Source organism: Colletotrichum tamarilloi (genome assembly GCF_030869305.1).
Source record: "Colletotrichum tamarilloi strain Tom-12 chromosome Unknown Scaffold_2.1, whole genome shotgun sequence".
Lineage (NCBI taxonomy): Eukaryota > Fungi > Ascomycota > Sordariomycetes > Glomerellales > Glomerellaceae > Colletotrichum > Colletotrichum tamarilloi.
Genome location: NW_026849385.1, coordinates 685,260 through 703,104, shown reverse-complemented (window position 1 = coordinate 703,104; position 17,845 = coordinate 685,260). Strand labels below are relative to the sequence as shown.

General features: G+C 53.8%; 6 protein-coding genes across 6 annotated transcripts; 4 read left to right on the top strand and 2 right to left on the bottom strand.

Moving 5' to 3' along the window:
- Window positions 1–605: 605 nt before the first annotated feature.
- Window positions 606–1,129, top strand: CTAM01_00873 (uncharacterized protein; the record flags this gene model as incomplete). Its single annotated transcript, XM_060516919.1, has 3 exons — window positions 606–714; window positions 777–880; window positions 962–1,129. 3 exons carry the CDS (start codon window positions 606–608, stop codon window positions 1,127–1,129), a joined length of 381 nt encoding a protein of 126 aa, XP_060388381.1.
- Window positions 1,130–1,400: 271 nt separating this feature from the next.
- CTAM01_00872 (PRP1 splicing factor) lies at window positions 1,401–4,235 on the bottom strand (the record flags this gene model as incomplete). Its single annotated transcript, XM_060516918.1, has 2 exons — window positions 1,401–1,547; window positions 1,605–4,235. 2 exons carry the CDS (start codon window positions 4,233–4,235, stop codon window positions 1,401–1,403), a joined length of 2,778 nt encoding a protein of 925 aa, XP_060388380.1.
- A 365-nt stretch (window positions 4,236–4,600) lies between these two features.
- Window positions 4,601–6,123, top strand: CTAM01_00871 (dimethyladenosine transferase; the record flags this gene model as incomplete). Its single annotated transcript, XM_060516917.1, has 8 exons — window positions 4,601–4,702; window positions 4,755–4,811; window positions 4,868–5,005; window positions 5,060–5,128; window positions 5,221–5,388; window positions 5,448–5,576; window positions 5,629–5,703; window positions 5,758–6,123. 8 exons carry the CDS (start codon window positions 4,601–4,603, stop codon window positions 6,121–6,123), a joined length of 1,104 nt encoding a protein of 367 aa, XP_060388379.1.
- A 2,274-nt stretch (window positions 6,124–8,397) lies between these two features.
- On the top strand, window positions 8,398–9,108 carry CTAM01_00870 (uncharacterized protein; the record flags this gene model as incomplete). The annotated part of the gene is made up of 2 exons (XM_060516916.1): window positions 8,398–8,732; window positions 8,970–9,108. The coding sequence occupies 2 exons, from the start codon at window positions 8,398–8,400 to the stop codon at window positions 9,106–9,108; spliced, it is 474 nt and encodes a 157-aa protein (XP_060388378.1).
- Window positions 9,109–9,855: 747 nt separating this feature from the next.
- On the bottom strand, window positions 9,856–10,008 carry CTAM01_00869 (uncharacterized protein; the record flags this gene model as incomplete). The annotated part of the gene is made up of 1 exon (XM_060516915.1): window positions 9,856–10,008. The coding sequence occupies one exon, from the start codon at window positions 10,006–10,008 to the stop codon at window positions 9,856–9,858; it is 153 nt and encodes a 50-aa protein (XP_060388377.1).
- Window positions 10,009–13,687: 3,679 nt separating this feature from the next.
- Window positions 13,688–16,519, top strand: CTAM01_00868 (phospholipid metabolism enzyme regulator; the record flags this gene model as incomplete). Its single annotated transcript, XM_060516914.1, has 2 exons — window positions 13,688–14,843; window positions 15,087–16,519. The coding sequence occupies 2 exons, from the start codon at window positions 13,688–13,690 to the stop codon at window positions 16,517–16,519; spliced, it is 2,589 nt and encodes an 862-aa protein (XP_060388376.1).
- Window positions 16,520–17,845: the final 1,326 nt, after the last annotated feature.

Below are 17,845 nucleotides of genomic sequence, written 5' to 3'. Positions count from 1 at the left end.
CCAGTGGATGCTGCACTCTTACCAGGATCAGGTCTGAAGAGGTACGTCACAAATACTTCATTCCTCCATCCGCTTCCGCGTGATCACAAGGTATCGTGTCCGTCCCCTCTGGAGGTGATGGCCTGTGCATGCTGAGTTTGTGGTCCCGGTCCCAGGTGGAGCTCTTCGGCCAGGAGCGGCTGGGGGGGAAGCTACTTCCCATTCCCCGCATTCATGCTGCTCTACGTCATGTATCCCTCACACCTTCACGTCAACCGGAGCTTTCGTAGCTCCAAATGTTCCTCGCCTGCTTGCCCCAGGTCGACGGCATGTCGGTAGTGCAGCTCACTGGTGTGATTTGGTTCCAGGAGGCGTGTGGGAAGGAGTGTAACCGCGCAAGAAATGAGACAAGAGCTGCGGCGCCAGTGATTCGATAGCAAGGTACTAATAGATCATGCCATCCTGCTCTTCCTCGTGACGAAAACTGCTTTCTTTCTCCTCTCTCTAATTCAATCAATTAAATCACATAATCACGACGATAGCTTCAAGCTTCTCCCGATCGTAGCTCAGAAGTCACACGTCAATCAGCTCTACTACACCCTACACTACACACAAATCCAATCAACATGTCCAAGAAGGCTCCCCTTTTCCTCGGTCTCACTGCCGCTGGCGGTGTCGGCTACTACCTCTACAGCGCTGGCGGAAACCCTACCGCCGCGGAGAAGAAGTTCGAGAGTATGTTTACCCGTCGCATCGCTGCCTTCTCATCATCGCAAAGGCTGACCCACGTTATTTAGGTGACGTTCACAAGGCATCCGCCGAGGTCAAGTCTCATCTTCCCGGACGCACGCCCGACGCCCAGAACAAGGGCGCGCAATTTGGTGCCAAGCTTGACGAGGCCGTAAGTTCATCTTTGCCCACCTCTGCCCGGCCTGCCTCCAGCACATCTTCAATGATCAATCGTCGCTGACAATCTCGCCAGGTCGCTGAGGCCGACAAGAAGTTCTCTGCCACTAAGAGCAACGTCGAGGCGTACGCCAAGGACGCAAAGGCCGAAGCCTTGAAGAAGGTCGACGCCTTTGACAAGACCGTCGAGACCGAAGCCGCCAAGGCCAAGAGCGGCATCTCCAGCTGGTTCGGCGGCAAATAAGCCCTACGACTACTCTGGCGATCATTTTCTTGTGTTTTCTACGTAATGGATCAATCATGACAACGGGCATCGGGTTTGCTTTCTCAGCTCTGGGTTAGGAGTCGCAATACGAATCAATTATAATCATCTGACTCATGTTCAGTTACTTGAAAGTCCACAGGGCTTCCTCGTGGTATTCTTTGCTGCCTGCTCGGTAATTTTGAAAGTGACCTTTTCTCCTCTATCCTTCCCGACCGACCCTTGATGTTTGATACACAGGCTATTACATAATTCATTTCTCCAACACTTCAGCAACCAATTTCAGGATTTCCTCGGTTCCCTTCCTTGCATTGGCGGGCTGTTTGGCAATCGCTTGCCAGTGTTCGCCATGGCGTGGCTCGTTCAAGACACACTTGTTGATGACATCCGCTCGTTTCTCCTGGGATCGAGTTAGCTTACAAACGTCAAATCGATAGTCACCAAGACAGCTACTTACGTCTGTTCCGTGCTGGAGCAAGAACTTGTAATACCAAGCCCAAGTGTCGCCATTGTCGCTGTCCAGCACCAGCGCCTTCTCGAACCAATTTTGTGCCTTTTCGAGCTTGCGTTCGCCCCAAAAGATTCGGGCCACAGCTACAAACAGGATAGGGTCGTTGTCCACCTTCTTAATGGCCTCTAGTGACCGCGGCTTGCGCTGAGTCCGTGGTTCCAAGTGCCAGATCTGTTCACTCCACAAGAGTCCACTCTTGGGCACCTCTTGGAGTGCCTTGGCCATGAGGGACTTGGCCTGGTTGAGATTGCCCGCGCGTCTTTCGATGCGGACAGATTCGCACCAAAGCTCGGCCGATTTGGGTATCGCAAGTCGGGCTCGGTCGAGAACACTGCGAGCCTTGACGACGAGCCCGGCCTTCTCTTCCAGTCGAGAATAGAGCAGCCACAATGGAATAGACTTTGACACCGCCTTGACACCTGTGCTGTAAGCCTCGCGTGCCTGGCCGACCTTTCCAAGGTCCTCGTAGATTTGTCCCTTGAGCATCCACAACTTCGCCGTTGCAGGGAAGAATTGCAGCGCCCGTTGGACAAGATCCAGTGCCGCATCGCTGTTGCCCAGCACTCTCTCGAAAACCACACTCTTCATCCACACGCGATCCGTGGGGGCCTGGTCGCGGGCTTCCTCCAGTAGCTTACGAGCGCGCTCGGTCTCTCCGTTCTCGGCTTCGAGCTTGACAGCAGCAAGCCAAATGTCTTCGTTATCCGGGTTAGACTTGAAAGCCCTGGCGAGTACCAATCTGGCATTGTCGACCTCGCCGGCTTGCCACTTCTCTTTGGCCAACATCATCCACAGGACCTCACTCTTGGGGCATGCCTCGACAGCCTTCTCCAGGACCTGGGCGAGCGATTCCTTTGTTCCGTGATTTCTTTCCAGGTCGGCGGCAGCCATCCATAATGTTCTGCTGTTGACGAAAACACGCAGCGCATATGAGTAGATGGCGCGTGCTGTCTCGTACATGCCGCGATTGATGCTGCCTCGGGCGTCCTCCGTCCAGGTGTCCTTGCGGTCGTCGTCTTCGTCGAGACCATAGCCAAGTGTTTCTCTGATAATATTTCCGCACGTAATGACAGCGCCATCCTCCTCGCACTTTTCTGCCTCGGCAATCCACTCCTCGCGTTTGGGCATGGCGGACTCCTTGACCAGAACTGCAATGGCACGCTTCATGACGTTGACCTTCGTACCCTGGCCAAGCTGTTCCTGCAGTCGAGCAGCCGCGATCCAAATTTCGTAAGACGTAGGCACTGCTTTTCGTGCCTTATTGAGCACTTTTTGAGCGTTTTCAGGGCTCTCCAGTCTTGCCAAAGCCAACCACAGATCAACGGATAGGGGTATAAGCTCTGTTGCCTTGGCGAGCAGCAACCGGGCATCTTCCGGATCTTCTTCGAGGTTGACCGCTTCCTTCCATAGTGCCTCTGATTCCGATATATGATCCAGAGCGAGTCTGATGACCTTCTTCTTCGCCCTAGGCTCATTCTCCAGTCTCATCGCCTCGACCCAGAGACGCACAGATCGATCATTCTTCTTGATTGCCTCAGCGGCAATAATCTTCGCATTCTTTCCATCATTCAGTCGAATATTCTCCAGCCAGACATCCTCGCTCTTGGGGCAATGTGTGCATCCGCGTGCTATCACATTCCGTGCAGCGACCGTCTTGCCTGCCAGTTCCTCCAAGCGAGCCGCAGCAATCCAACCCGGCGCATTATTCGGGTTCGTTTTGATCACCGATGTTAAAAGCTCGCGTACACGGTTGATGTCGCCGACTTGCGCTTGCGATTCGTTGAGGACGCTTTTGTTCAGACTTGTGATGTAGCCCTTGGGATCGATACTCGATGCGCTACCGGCGACTGATGATTCGGTTCCGTCCTGTGACGCTTGCTCGAGCCTAGACTTGAGGACCTTGTCTCTGGCAGCACCAATCTTGGCGAAATTCGTCATCGTGCCGTCCGCTTGTTCGGAGCTTGATGCTACTCCGTCATCCGCAACCGTGGTGCCCAGCTCTGATGAGTCCCTCGCAGCAGCCAGAACGCTGTCTGGAACCGCGTAGAAGCGTTGTCGCAAGGTCTGCTTGCTTCTCCTATTTTTTCCTGTCAGATCTCCAACTTCAGGAAGGTTCGCCCATTCGTCGTCGGTAACCGTCGAAAGCGCTCTCTTAAGATCCGCAAATTGTTGTGCGATCTTGGGGTTCTTCCGTTCATATTCGTCTTGCTCGGCCTTTTCGCGCGCTTCTCGCTGCTTCTGCCTTCTTCTCGCCATCTTCTCGTCAACTTCTTGCCATATCCTGTCGGCTTCCTCGTCATCTTTGTCGTACACGCCACCTGCGAAAAGGCCGACTTCGTTGTCGGGGTCCTTGAACCGGTCATCGTCGTCGTCCTTCTCCTCCGCCTTCTTGCCGTCGGTGCCTAAGCCGAGTTGTGCTGCGCGCTTGGCGACCGCTTCCTTGATTTGGTCCTCAGTCGGTCCTTCGCGTGCAGGACCCAGATCTGATCGCGTAGTGAAGCCAGTAGCACCTCTACCAAGACCAGCGACGTAGTTTTCGGGAGCCGGTTGGCTCAGGAAGTCGCGCCTGCCCGACATATTGGCGATTGAACAGGTGGCTCTTCAGTGCGGCAGCAAGATCAAGAGGGCGCGCCTGATGGGGTATTTGTAGGCAATCAGGGAGGTTTGGCCTCACTCTATGCTTGGAACCGGTCGCGCAAGGCTGAAGTGGTACTAAAGTTTTTGAGCTGCACAATCCCTGTCGCGCCAGGTCGTAGTGGGGCGAGGGTCCACTAAAATTTCCAAAAGGCTGCCCCTCCATCTTCACCGCAGACTTCGACATCGCGAAGATTTCTGGGTCTCAAACTTTGCGCTACCGGATACTGTACGCCAGAGGTCGACAGCTTCCCACAAACCTGGTTTCTTTGGTATAGCGCGACAGTTCGACAGTTCACATACGCAACATGGGTAAAGCGAAAGCTGGTAAGCGGAATGCCGCCGCCGCCTCCTCGGGAAGCCCGTACTCTCGACCTTCTCAGAAGACGAACAATGTCTTCAAGTTCAACGTGCGTCGCATTCTATAATACGTCTTGGAACTTTGACTAACTACCGTCATAGACGAATGTTGGTCAACATATCTTGAAGAACCCCGGTGTGGCGGATGCGATTGTTCACGTACGCCCAGACTCCCCCCGTCCATAACGAACCAAACACTAAGTGCGTCTACACAGAAAGCCGAACTTAAGCCCACGGATACTGTACTCGAAATCGGTCCGGGAACTGGTAACTTAACAGTGAGAATTCTCGAGAAGGCGAAGAAGCTCATTGCGATCGAGTTCGACCCTCGAATGGCGGCCGAAGTGACAAAGGTTGGACAAAACGCCCTCAGGATGATACTCGGAGGCTGACGGGACCCAAAACAGCGTGTGCAAGGGACTCCGGAGCAGCGCAAGCTCGATGTCATGCTCGGAGATGCGATCAAAGTCGAATGGGTTCCTTTCGACGTTCTCATTTCAAACACACCCTACCAGGCACGTTCCTTTGTGCTTTCGATGCAAGGCCGGCGTAGCTGACCTGTCGTTAGATCTCTTCGCCCCTGGTGTTCAAGATGCTTGCGATGCCAAAGCCGCCGCGGCAAGCGATTCTCATGTTCCAGCTCGAGTTCGGACAAAGACTTGTGGCCAAGCCCGGCGACAAGCTCTATGGTAGACTGAGCGTGAACGCCAACTTTTGGGCAACATGCTCCAACGTGGTGAGTAAAGATGCTCGGGAATGCATCTTTGCCGACGGTCTTCTGACACTCTGCAATAGATGAAGGTGTCCAAGGCCAACTTCAGGCCGCCGCCACAGGTCGACTCCTGCGTTGTGCGCATCGTGCCCAAGCAGGGAGCCGAGCGTCCCACCATCGCCTTCGAGGAATTCGACGGCCTCCTCCGCGTTGTAAGTAGTATTATTGTCACTTCATATATCTCGCAGCTAACAAACCATTCAGTGCTTCAACCGTAAGAACAGGACCATGCGAGCCAGCTGGCTCGGCACGAAGGAAGTGCTCCAGATGCTGGAGAAGGTGAGTTTTGAGGTTGTGTGCCTCCGAAGGACAGAGGTACTGATCTGCTACTAGAACTACCGTACATGGGCTGCCATGAACAACGTGCCCCTGGACGACTCTCTTGTTGAGGATGACGAGGACGACGCCATGGAAATGGACGATGACGCGGACGCCGGCGGCAACGATGACAACGATGCCGAGCCCATGGACGACGACACACCCGAGTTCTTCAAGGAGCTTAACGCCACAGCTGCCAAGGCGCCCGAGAAGACGAAGAGCAAGCGCAAGAAGACCAAGGTTGCGGCGCTCGTGCGGAGCAAGATTGAACGCGCGCTCGAGAGCACCGAGCTCATGGAGAAGAGAGCGCGGTTGTGCGACGAGACGGATTTTTTGAAGCTGCTCTCTGCTCTCAACTCGGAGGGCATCCACTTTGCCTAGATGTCCGTCTTCACACGGAATGGCCGGTCTCTGTTGATGGAATTTCTTTTATAGAACGGGCAATCATGGCCTGGCGTTTGGGCGTACAAAATGAGAGGAGATATCAGGTTGCGGAAACGATATGACGGTAGAAGGCTGTGGATCACATTCAATGAAGATTTGCTGTGCTTTTCCCATGAAGCCCGAGTGGTTGTCTAACCTGTGAACCATTCTGGTGCCCCTCCAAAAGGTGTTTAGACCTCCGTCCTTTCTCTCGTTGTTGGAGACGTCGTAGCATCAATAATAGACAGGCAAGATATACGCTGGATCTCAACTAGCTTCGGTTTGAACCGTTATTCATTCAGCAGCTTCATACCACAGCCGTATTGGGCAAAGATACATCGAAAGCATTTCACCCGATAGCATGACTTACACAACAGCCCCGACACCGAGGCACATCGTCTCATCTCGAAGCACCCCATCCGGATTCTAGAAGACCTCTAAAGCCATACTAGTCTCTTTCCATCTCTTCCCTTACCGAGGTAACCCATCACGGCATACAACCCCAATCAAGATCACCGACGCAGTCTCATCCGTGGGAAGAAGGCAGGGGGGTTGCTTCCGGGCCAACCATCGCCGAAAGGTCTAGGAGTCATCATTGTCAGGCAGTCATCATGAAGCCGTCTTGCCCACTCGGGAGTCAGTCACACTGCAACTGATGCTCTCATTACCAGAATGAAGAGATTGGGCCTTTTGTCAGCAATGAGCTTCTCAAATCAGCACTCTACGTCAGGCATAGATTGTGGCTGTTCGCCCGAAATGGGAACTTCATTTACTGCGGATGCGTGCTCGACTTCACAGCACCAGTTCTCTCCATTGAACCGAATTGGACCGATGGAAGAGGAAGTATCGCCCCTATTTCGGGAAGGAAGGGAAGCGTAACGGGACAAAACGGTACTTTAGCCACCTCGCCCGGTTCCGCAACCAAGTATAGAGTATCATGATACACCTTATTTGGAAGGGGGCAGAGAGCAGGTACATCACCACCGTGGGAAACCGGAAGGAAATCAAGAGAGACGAAGTAATTAATAGGAGTGAGAAGGGGAATGGAGGGGCGGGCCAACGTGGCTCTGTGCATGCAGTCAGTTCTTTCAAAGAATATGAACAAATTACAACAGGCCACGCCCACGCTCACCCAATCCGACTGCGCCTTATACCACCACCAAGAAGTGACCGGGCCAAAGACTCCCGCCCAAGGATGCATAGGTAATGTAAGTACTGATTTGTCGGGCGGGTGATAAGCATTAGACAGAGAGGGAGAGAACAAGGCTGCCTTACCCGCGCGGATTGCGTTCCCGTCAGCGCATCGCGACGAGACGAACAAGGCCCGTCCCATCTGACAGGCGCCAGCCTTTGTCTTTCCCACCATGGCGGGTTATAATCTACCCTACCAGTGGGATTGGGTGTGGGTTGCGCGTAGGCTGGCTGGGCTTTGAACTTGTTCGTCTGCCTAATAGAACGTTCCTTACCTACCTACCTCCTCGAAACCTGAACCTCTTCAAAGAGGTGTGGAACGTCATTGCATATTAAACTGCGACTGTCCCAACCTATAGACTTCCGGGTTCCTGCGCAGATGATCAACGCCCGCCGCCGGCGCGCTGACACGCGGGGGAAAGGGGGCTGTTGGAGGGATTCGGTAGGTGGATTCTGGAAAAGAACCTTTTCTATTCCTTGGAAGAATCAACATCACGCGCCGGACATGAAGGTTTCAAAAGCCGTACGAGACGTTGACGTGGTTTTGTCTCTCTTTTTTCACGCTTATTGTCTTTGTGTGTGGGGGCCTAAGGAAGGCATCTAGTTCGGCCTGCCAAGTAATGCGAGAATGGAAAGCAAGAGACAGAGGGAGGACAGCTTGGACTGGGAAAGCCAGCAGAGCGAGCCGTGTTTCTCATCAGACAACCACAGCCTGGTTTCCCTGATTTATATTGCCCTCTCTAAGCTACAAGTCTATGACTGCTTAGGTATGTGAGCCCCGCGGCTTGAGAGAGGGCTCACCACTTCGGCACCATCGCACGGGAGGGTGAGACCTGCCAGGCCTACCGATCCTCCCGGACACCCTTTTTAGACGGATGGAACATGTACTACTGCAGCGTATATTCTGACGTACCTATTTTTTGGTACGGAGCATTATTCCCTCTACGCCTGGCTGAGCCACACCTTTGGCGGTCCTCACTTCCCTCCCGTGCATGGTAAGCAGAGGCTACCTAGAGCTGGAGGCTGGAGGCAGCGTCTTCGATGCAACGTGGAGAAGAACCGAAAGAACGGCCTGTCAGCGCCGGAGCGACCTGCTCGCGCTTCTGTCGCACAGCATCAGCTGCCAGATCAGCCGTTCGTCGGGTTTCGGTGCTCAGTGTGGCCGGTGAGCACCTCGGTCTGGGCGGGGAACGGAGCCTGTCATTCTGTCTCGTGGGGGCCGCCGCGGCCCATCATACGATGGGTCAAGGTCGATGGGCCAAGACCGCAAAGGGATTGGCGTCGATGAAGAGAGCACCAGCAATGGCAGCGTTTGACATAGCCCAGATCCCACACTTGCACAACCATCGCAGCGAAGGCGGCGATGACTATGCGATGTGAGTAATGGGCAGATGCGGGAAACGTCAAATCGACCTGGTAACGTTCACCGCGCATTTCAAGTTGTTTTCTTCTGCCTGTCCCCAGATTGGGGGATCCGAGGGGAACAGCCGACGACCAATCGAACGTCGCAAAAGCCCCCAATAGCTCGGTACCATCAGGGCATCGTGGACGGGTGGGTTTATTGTGACGTTCTGTCGGGAGCATGGGGTCGGTGCAACTTTTCCTCGCTTTAGGAAATGTCTCAGGTTATCCAGAGGATCAGAACCCAAGCACTTGAGATGGCGGCCCCCTAAAACCAGAGCCCAAGGTTGGCTCACATGGGAGATGCAGCCAGTCGTGTGCCTGCCACGTCGTCCACTTGGCTGTCTGTGAGAGGCTCAAGGAAGCTGGTGGGAGGAACGTTGGCTTCTTCTTGATCTGCTGACCTGCAGACATTCCGTTGTTGGCAAAGACAGATTTCTTGTCGACAGCCGTATCCGTAGGTAGAGACGAGAACGTGCCAAAAACATTACGGAGTGGAACGGTGTACACTTGGTACCAACCCTTTCCTATTGACGAAAGTTTTATCTGTCTTTCTTAACGAGGAAAAATGCTGCCAAATACCACATTCCGAGTCAATGAAGCCATGCCTCGTCTCGTAGGGGTAGTGTGCTCCCGACAAGAACCTTCCGTATTGGGGATTCTGACATAACACCGCCATTTCGACCTCAACGGTCGACCGTTGGAAGCGAGCAAGCAGGCACCCGATCGCGGCGGGCGTTACGGTTTATGGTTTGTAAATCGTGGCAAAGGCGGAAGTGTAAGTTGTGCCTGGTTGACTAAGATAGGGTAGAAGCCTCAAGAGACATGCGTCAACTTCAATAGTGCTTCGGCACCAGGTCCGAAGCCCACGTAAAGGCCCTTGATTTGTTTGCAAAGTACCCCGTATGGAGCAGTGGCATGCGTCCCCGTCCCCCGTCAGGGTACCAAAAGCCACAGCATGACTGTTTGTTGTCTGTCTGTCCTGTGACTCTATTTCAAGTTGTTGTTGACTGCAAGCTAAGCAGGTTGTATGGTAGCGAAATGGCAGCAATCAAACGACTCGTTAGGAATTTGCTGAATATCACTGGGTTCTTCCGCCTAGAACTTGGCTCCCGAAATTTGGAAATGGGCAAATCTTGAAGCAAGAGATGCACCAGACTGCAGGTCCCGGCCATGGTCCCGGTCCTCCAGTTCCTGACTAGAGCATTTGCGACCCTTAGCCCTGGAAACTGCGTCCACAGCAGCGTACATCAGCCAAGATGGAAGACTCGAGAAGCTCGAGTGTGATTGCTGATAGAGGAGAAAGAGCTTAGTGGCAGTGTACCTTGTGAGCGGTATTCGATGGCGGCCATGAGTTTGTAACTTTGTATCCGTACGAATAGTGTATTTCGCAGAAGCCGGATTCTTCTGCCTGGGAACAGGGGATGGTGACAAGAAGTCTGAAGAAGACCTGGGGCCTTGATTGGAAGGAAGCTGTCCCGAGGTCCCACGATGCCCGATTCTAATCAGCGGTGATGGCTCCCGGGGGGTCGGTGACAGGCCGCCGGTGCAACAGAATGGACGATGTTACTCCGTAGTCCGTACTCATGGGAGAGAAGAAAAAGTAGGCCAAAGGCAAAAGCAAGAAGGGTGGATTCCTGGATGGAGATCAGCTGCGCCGTGTGTCCTGGCTTTGCCTTGCCTGGAGCCCGGGGGAAGGCAAGGGGGGCCGACGATGAAAGTTGCATCCAGAAAAGTTCCAGATTGCGGATGGGCGAGTTTGGGCGTCGTGGGCCAGAGACTTGGGCTGCATTTGACATCCACTCTTGCCCACAGCCCAGCGGGCAGACTCAAATACGGAGTAGTAAGTACCTACCTTAGAGCAAGTGGGTGACAGGATTCTCGAGAAAGTGGTAATATGGAGAAAAGGATCCGGGAAAGAATTGCGGTCTGAGGCATCCCGCGTGGTTTCAGGGGGTTTGCCGGTCGCAGTATCTCCTAACTTCCTAAACTTATTCGGCCCAAGCAATTTGTTGGACGGAGAAGGAACTCTACTGACTACTTAGTACCTCTCCGTAGAAGAAGTGAGGCAGAACCCAGCACCAGCTCCCAACCTACTGGATGGGAAGAGACAGGAGACTAAGGGCAAAAGGGTGCTTTCCTTCGTACCTGTGTACGGATAGCCGTGCCTCCTTTTGTACCTACCTCCAAGGATCCTGGAAGACGGGACTCCTCCCCCGCCAGAATGGTCCATGTCTAGCGGCAACGAAGAAACGTACCTAGAACTTCTGAAGTATTCGCCCGGGAAGGTCACTCCGCGTTGTCGGAATGAAGAGCAAGGTAGACAGGTACGTACCGTGGGCCGGTCGCGACTGTTGCAAACTCCGAGGTTGGGCGATGGGCACCTCATGCTGGTCACTGGTGCAGCGGTGTTGACGTTGTGCCTGGCACCGGCTTGGCCTGGCACCTGGAGACTGGAGACCCAAGGTACCTGTCTTCCTCCCCTCTTTTTTCTGCCCCCTCTTCACAGTCGCAGTCTCCCAGAGTCCAGTGTCAGTTGGCAGTCGCAATATTCCTTTCCTTCGCCCGCCGGGCCTTCCGCCTTTCGCCCTGTACGACGCTATGCTGGGACCTGCAGCAGAATCGGATCCATTTCTCGCGTTGGCTGCTGAAGGAATCCGTCCGCTGCGCCGCCCCTCTCCAGTCTCCAGTCTCCAGAGATCCGATTTTTCTGTTCGGCGGAGGAGAGGAGAAGCCCAGGATGCCACTCACCGTGACCCGTAAACGCAATCCGTTACCCGGCAGGACTGGATTGGACTGGACAAGACGATACGTCGAGCACATGGCTTGAGCCCTTCTGCCCATGGCACACCGCACGAGAAACTGAAAAAGACAGAATCGGCTGAGACGGGAAAAGCTTCGTTGCTGACTTGTTCTGATGGGTCCCAGATAAAAGCTTCTGATTGCTGCGGACATTCAGGAACGCTTCCGCGGTGCCTCGAGCACCAAGCTCCCTCAGACCTAGACCTGTCCATGTCTCCGTTGGCCCTTACGCTCTACAAGAGGCGCCGAAGATGAGCAGAAACATTTCTATGCCAGGATGGAGCTGGGAGGCGAGAGAAAATTTCGTGCAAAGTATTACAGAGGTAGGAAAGGTAGAGACGGAGACAAAGGCGGGGAATGGAGGGAGACGGAAGCGATATCGAGTGCTACTAAGAGACATCAAGCAGTCAAAGGAGCCTAGGGGCAGCGCATCAGGGTCGCCCTTCCCTTCATGAATCGGTGCCATTTCAATTTTGCTTTTTTGAATTTTTCTCTCCCTCACCTTTTCATTTTGGGTTTCTTGGTTGCCACTTGTCTTGCTGCTCCTTACTCGTTGCCCTGCCATGTCTTTGTTACGTCGCCCACAGAATCGATGATAGGGCAGCCTTTCTGATGAGCCTCTGTCAAAACGGTTGTTTGCTTCATATCCGTGCCGTTCCTTTCAAAGACACCCTGCCTCGTGGTTGGTTAGCCAGCTCCAGGGCATGGTTTGATACCAAAGCTGTGTATGATGGATACGTTGGTTACGTAGGATTGTGTCCAGACAATTCGGCTCGATTGCACGGGAAGCGGCAGTACACAATACTCGTTTACGCTTACTGCGTAGGTAGGTAGGCTCAAGGGAATCTCGATGGCATCTTGGCCATGTCCTCGTATAATGCGAGAGAGTCCAGTAGTAGAGGATAATCATCGGAGGGAACATCAACTCTCTTCAATTCCGGCGGAGTAAGTGACGGCAGCGGCAGCATCTGTGCATGCCTTCTGGAGAATCATACCGCAAGTACTCCGTACCAGCAAAAATGCGCCACAGAGCACCTCAGCCAGAGCAGGGCGAGCTGGGTACTTCGAATCAAGTAGTCGCAGATGTATCCTCGTACCTGCCCTTTTCATGACTGCGACCGGTCCCCGGCAACAACAAGGCGCATGGGTCCTCACGGGTGGCTGGCTACTTGCAACTACGTACCGACCGCATGACGAGCCATGTACCTAGGTACCTTGCCTTCCTTGCTCCCCCTGCAAACAAGGCACTACTTTCCGGCAGGTGCTTTCTCTCCCAACTTTGGGCCGCTGAGGTCTTTCTGAGACTCTCTCGCTGGGCAGGTCGTAGGCGTCACACGCTAAGAGCCCGCTCCTTACCGACCGGTCCATCCCAGCACACACCACCCGACCGACCTTCTGTCTCTCTCCCCCAAAGCCCAGTCCACCCCCCATTCCCCAATCACCCAGTTGCCAGCACCAACAAGTGCCTTCCTCATCAGCACCGACGCCATCCATCCATTCACCAGTGCCAGCGCACTCAGCAAATTTTGGCTTACCTTAGGTTTGCACTGACTGACCTTACTGACCTCATTCCCGTCTGGTCTCCCACAACCTCCACCACCACCTCCTCCTCCAGCCGTCTTCGTCTTCGTCTTTTACATCAGACACACCACACACTCCTCTTCTCAACTTACACCACCACACTTGGTTTCTTCCCCCCCTCCAATCCCCTCATTTAGAGCTTCTTACTCTTCGTTGTCAACCCGTATTCTTTTCTACCCAGGAAACATTCTGCGAATCACTCTCACTCTTGTGTTCCTGTCAAACAGCTCCACAGCAGCCCAATCGCCAGTAGCTTAGCACCCCGTCACCCACGAAACCTAGACACGACCGCGCATTCGTCTTGCCTCAAATCGGTCCCAAAGCAACACAACAACAACCACTCAGACGATATCTCCAGATCCCCGACAGGGTCCCTACCTTCCACCCAGAAATCCATCCTATACCACGTCGCATTGTCGAACATCATGATAGGCCTGCTTCCGAACTACGATTGCCGGCTCCCGAGTTAACAATACCCACATTCGATTGGTATGAGGACTAGACGAGGCTCCATTCCCTTTGCTGTCTCACTTGAAAATCCTCGGCCATGGAAAAGACATCCAGCACCAGAAACGGGCCCTCTGACGCAAGCCAGTCACGCATAGAACATACAGAGACGTCCATCACTACCCCCTCAAACAACGCCGCCGAGACCCAACCGCACTCTAAACCATCCTCCGCCACAACCTCGTTAACACCATCACCATACAACTCCCGCGACACCTCCCCGTCACGAAAGGCACAGAAGCCCGTTCACGCGCCCAAATCCGCATCTACCCCCGGCCTGAGGTCGCGCAAAGGCAGCCAACAGGACTTGACTGCAGTACGGACACCCAGGTCCAATACCAACATACCAGGACCAGCGACGTCGTCCAGGACGCTCTCCGCAGCGACAACTCCTACTTTACTCCCGAATTCCCAAGAATCCTTCCTTAGATCTATCAATCCTCAGAAGGCACCCCTCAATACTGAGGTAGCTCAAACGAGAGACAGCCCTCGCTGGCCTGTGTCGCCTCGCTTGCGCTCGCCCCCTCCTCAGCTCAATAAGCCTCACATTCCGCCCACTACACGAAAAGGCGAGCAGGAAGCCCCGAGGGTGAATCTCACGAAAGCCTCTCCGACTCCACAACCGGACCCCCTCCCTTCCATGTCAGAGAGCGAAACCGACGACTCGCAACTACCATCTGGCGTGCGAACCCCAGTAACCGTCAACGGCTCGACTCTGGAAACAGTACAGGAAGTAAGTTTGCCGAATTCGCCAGGGCAAATGGACTCTACGCTGGAGCAGGTCAACGAGAAGTTGGCCCACGAGGCTGCTGTGAGTGCCGAAAGCCTAGCGACGCAAGTGGACAACAATCGCACCATCCGCCTTAGCAGGGGAGCCCTCCAGGCTCACGATAACATGGGCGACAACGGGATACCCAGAGTGCGATCGCAGAGCTCCGCTCCTGCCCCGACGGTCACGCGACAGTCTAGTGTGCTGTCCAACAAGCAAGGCAAGAGCAAAGCAACGGGAGAAGGATCTTCCCTCATAGTCGAGACGGAAACGGTGTCGTCTATTCCCCAGGTGGCATTGGCACCTGCTTCTAAATTGGAAGTCGGCAGCGGCACACTCAGGGCGAAGCCAAGTACCGAGACGATTAGGCCCAAGAAAGACAAGAAGAAGACGAGCCGGAAGCAACCCACGGTCAATTCTGGCAACGGTGAGACACCAGATTCAATTTTGTACTCCTCTAGGACCCTTCGGCATCACCAGCACAGTCTGCGATCAGTGTCTGCAGCAACTGATGCTTTGTAGCCGCTCGAAACAATGTTTTTGGGACCGCGAGCAGAGATGGTGCGCTCTCCGCGGCAGTTCCGATATCGCATCTGGATTTTTCTTTGCAGCTTGCCCGTTATATAAAAATTACCATTTATGAGCAGTTTACTGACTAGACTTCAATCAGCATCCTCCAAAGCAGATATTTTTGAGGCTAAAGTGGCCAGCGCCGTTGACGAGGCGAATACGTCAGACTCAGAGGAAACATTCGTTTACGATAGTAACCCCCCGGATGTCGACAGGCGCAGATTTCACTCGCGGACACCTAGCGCTACTTCGATGATTAGCCAGGCCGACAGACCTGGCGGTATGGGGATGCGCTCAATTCATGAGGCTCTGCAAGGCAGCGGCGCCGCCGCTGCAGCCGTCGGGCTGAAGAAGAGCATGAAGTTCGTCAACACGTTTAACAGCAATGGAGCAGAGAGCCTTGGCGTCGATGAAGATGGTAAGGGCAGCGGCAGGAGTGTAGGCCCAGGATCGGGCAGAGGTACGAGTAGGCATCACCACCACAATCACTTTGGTCGCTGGGGGCGACAGCCAGGAAACTCACACCCTTCACTTTTCGACAACGAATCCCTCTTTCCAAATGCTGCTCGATCTAAGCTCTCGGGCAACACCTCGAGACAGTCATCCGGCCCTCCTAGTCCTAGGGTTGCGAGCTCCGCTAGAGGTGGACCTCACGCGCTCGGAAAGCGATCGTCGATTCAGATGGCTCGTTATGATGCAGCCGACGATACTACGACCACTGGCGCTGACGACGAGCGCACCCCATTGATTACGTCCACAGTCAGGTCCTCCAGGAGGAGCAGACGTCAACCTGCGAATTTGCGGAACCTCGAATCACAGACGTACAGGCAGCAGCCATCCTATCTGAATCGATTTGCAGCATGTTTGGTTGTCACTATGATGTTGCTCCTCGTCATTACTGGCGCGATTGGCTTTATGTTCGCGACCTCGCAGCCGCTGACAGACATTCAGTTGGTCTCTGTCAAGAACGTCTTGGCTAGTGACCCAGAATTGATGTTCGACCTAACGGTCAAAGCCCACAATCCCAACATCGTGGTCGTCTCTATCGATCAGGCGAATCTGGAGATATTTGCGAAGTCGCCTCACGCGGGCACCGACTTTGACTGGTGGAAGCGGCCACATGAAGGGGAGTTGGGAGACCCAGACATGCATATTCGAGACGATCCTCCCGATGATCCACCAGACGAAGACAATGCTCCGAACATGCGACTCGGAACCATCATGGAGTTTGATAGCCCGCTATCTTTTGAGGGGTCTTTCTTCAATAAGGGTGTATCAGCATCGACAGGCACCATGAGACTTCATCTTCCAGGCAACCACTCTGCTGGAGGTTCTGAGCGATGGGGTCGTATCATCCAGGATGAATTCGACTTGATCGTCAAAGGTGTCGTCCGTTATTCTCTACCGTTGAGCCAGCGGGTTAGAAGCGCACCAATTTCTGGCAGAACAACAGTCAAGCCAAACTCGGCTAATGACCCTTCTCTCCGACCAAACACAACACTCCCTGGAGAAGTACCTGGTCTTGAACCGTAGGGTATCTCCCTTACTGGAGGTCGGCACATTCGATCATTTTCTTTGTCAACTTGTTCTGTATATTGAGCGTGCATGGCATAGCATAGTATTTCGGGGAAAAGCGGCGTTGAGCGAGGCTTTCCAGCAACAAATGCTTCGGAGCAAAGACAGACAAAAGCGAACTGTATATACTTTTCTTATTGAGAGCATCGCTGACCACGATGACTCTTGTATCTCCAGCTAGCGTTCTCACGCAGCTTTTGTTTCTTGCGTTTGTCTTTCTTCATCCAGCCAGACCACGACTTTGGTGGACCACATGCCATTCCTCGGCACAGCAAATCACGGGACAGGACAGCGAAACGCATTCACTTAGGCACAGGACCGTTCTTCATATTGGGGCAAGGATTAGGACATTTGGGTTTTGCGTTGCTTTCTTTATCAGTATGGGAATCTTCTTTGCGACGGCCTTTTTCAGCTCTTGGGTTCATTAGAAAGGGAAAAGTAGCAACTACGCTGTTGTAATTGTAACGAAACTTGACGACCAACAGAGGAGATCAGAAGACAAGGAGTCAGGTCCGCCCACAGAGGTGCGCGACAAAAACAAGAAAGTCAGTTTCGACATGGAGGTTGTGCAGTCTAAGCGAGGTTCGTGATGGACAAGGTAGCCCAGAGCTAGGTAGACAGCTAGAGAATGCCGATACTAGCTCTCCTGAGACTGGACATTCATTTGCCATGAAGCATGCCTACCTGCTATGTATTTACTCCGTCTCATGAGGCCCACACGTTGGCAATCATGACATGGGCAGAGCCTCAGTTGTTTGGCCACCAGTCAGCCAGCCAGCCTGCAGATCTGAGGAATGTACAGACTACCTCAAGGCCCTCATCCCATCCCGAAACATGTTTGTGTGCATCTCGCATGACCCTGCCAGCTGGCAGCTCATCAAAAGGACGAGGGCTTTCCCACTGACCGCTTTTACATCACCAAGGGACGATCTGTGGGTAAAAAGTAAACAGATCCCCCAAGCAACGTGGGGTGGGGGGGTTAGGAGGGGTTGATGCCCGGGCACCCTGGAAGTTGACCTCTCCGATCGGAGGCGGGCCGGGCCCACCGCAATCCTCTTATCTTTGCTTTTTTGTGCACATCTCTTGTTTGCTTTTTGTGTACTGCGGTACGAAGTGCAAAGGATTGCCCTCGGATTGTTCGTACGTAGTGTGCAGAGTGTGGAGTATGGAACAGAGTATGGAGACTGGCTCTCTCAGTACAGGGCACCCGGCGATGAATATGTCAGATCGGTCGAGACAGAGCTATCTACTGGTGGAGATGGAGGGGGCGGTCACGATGGCACG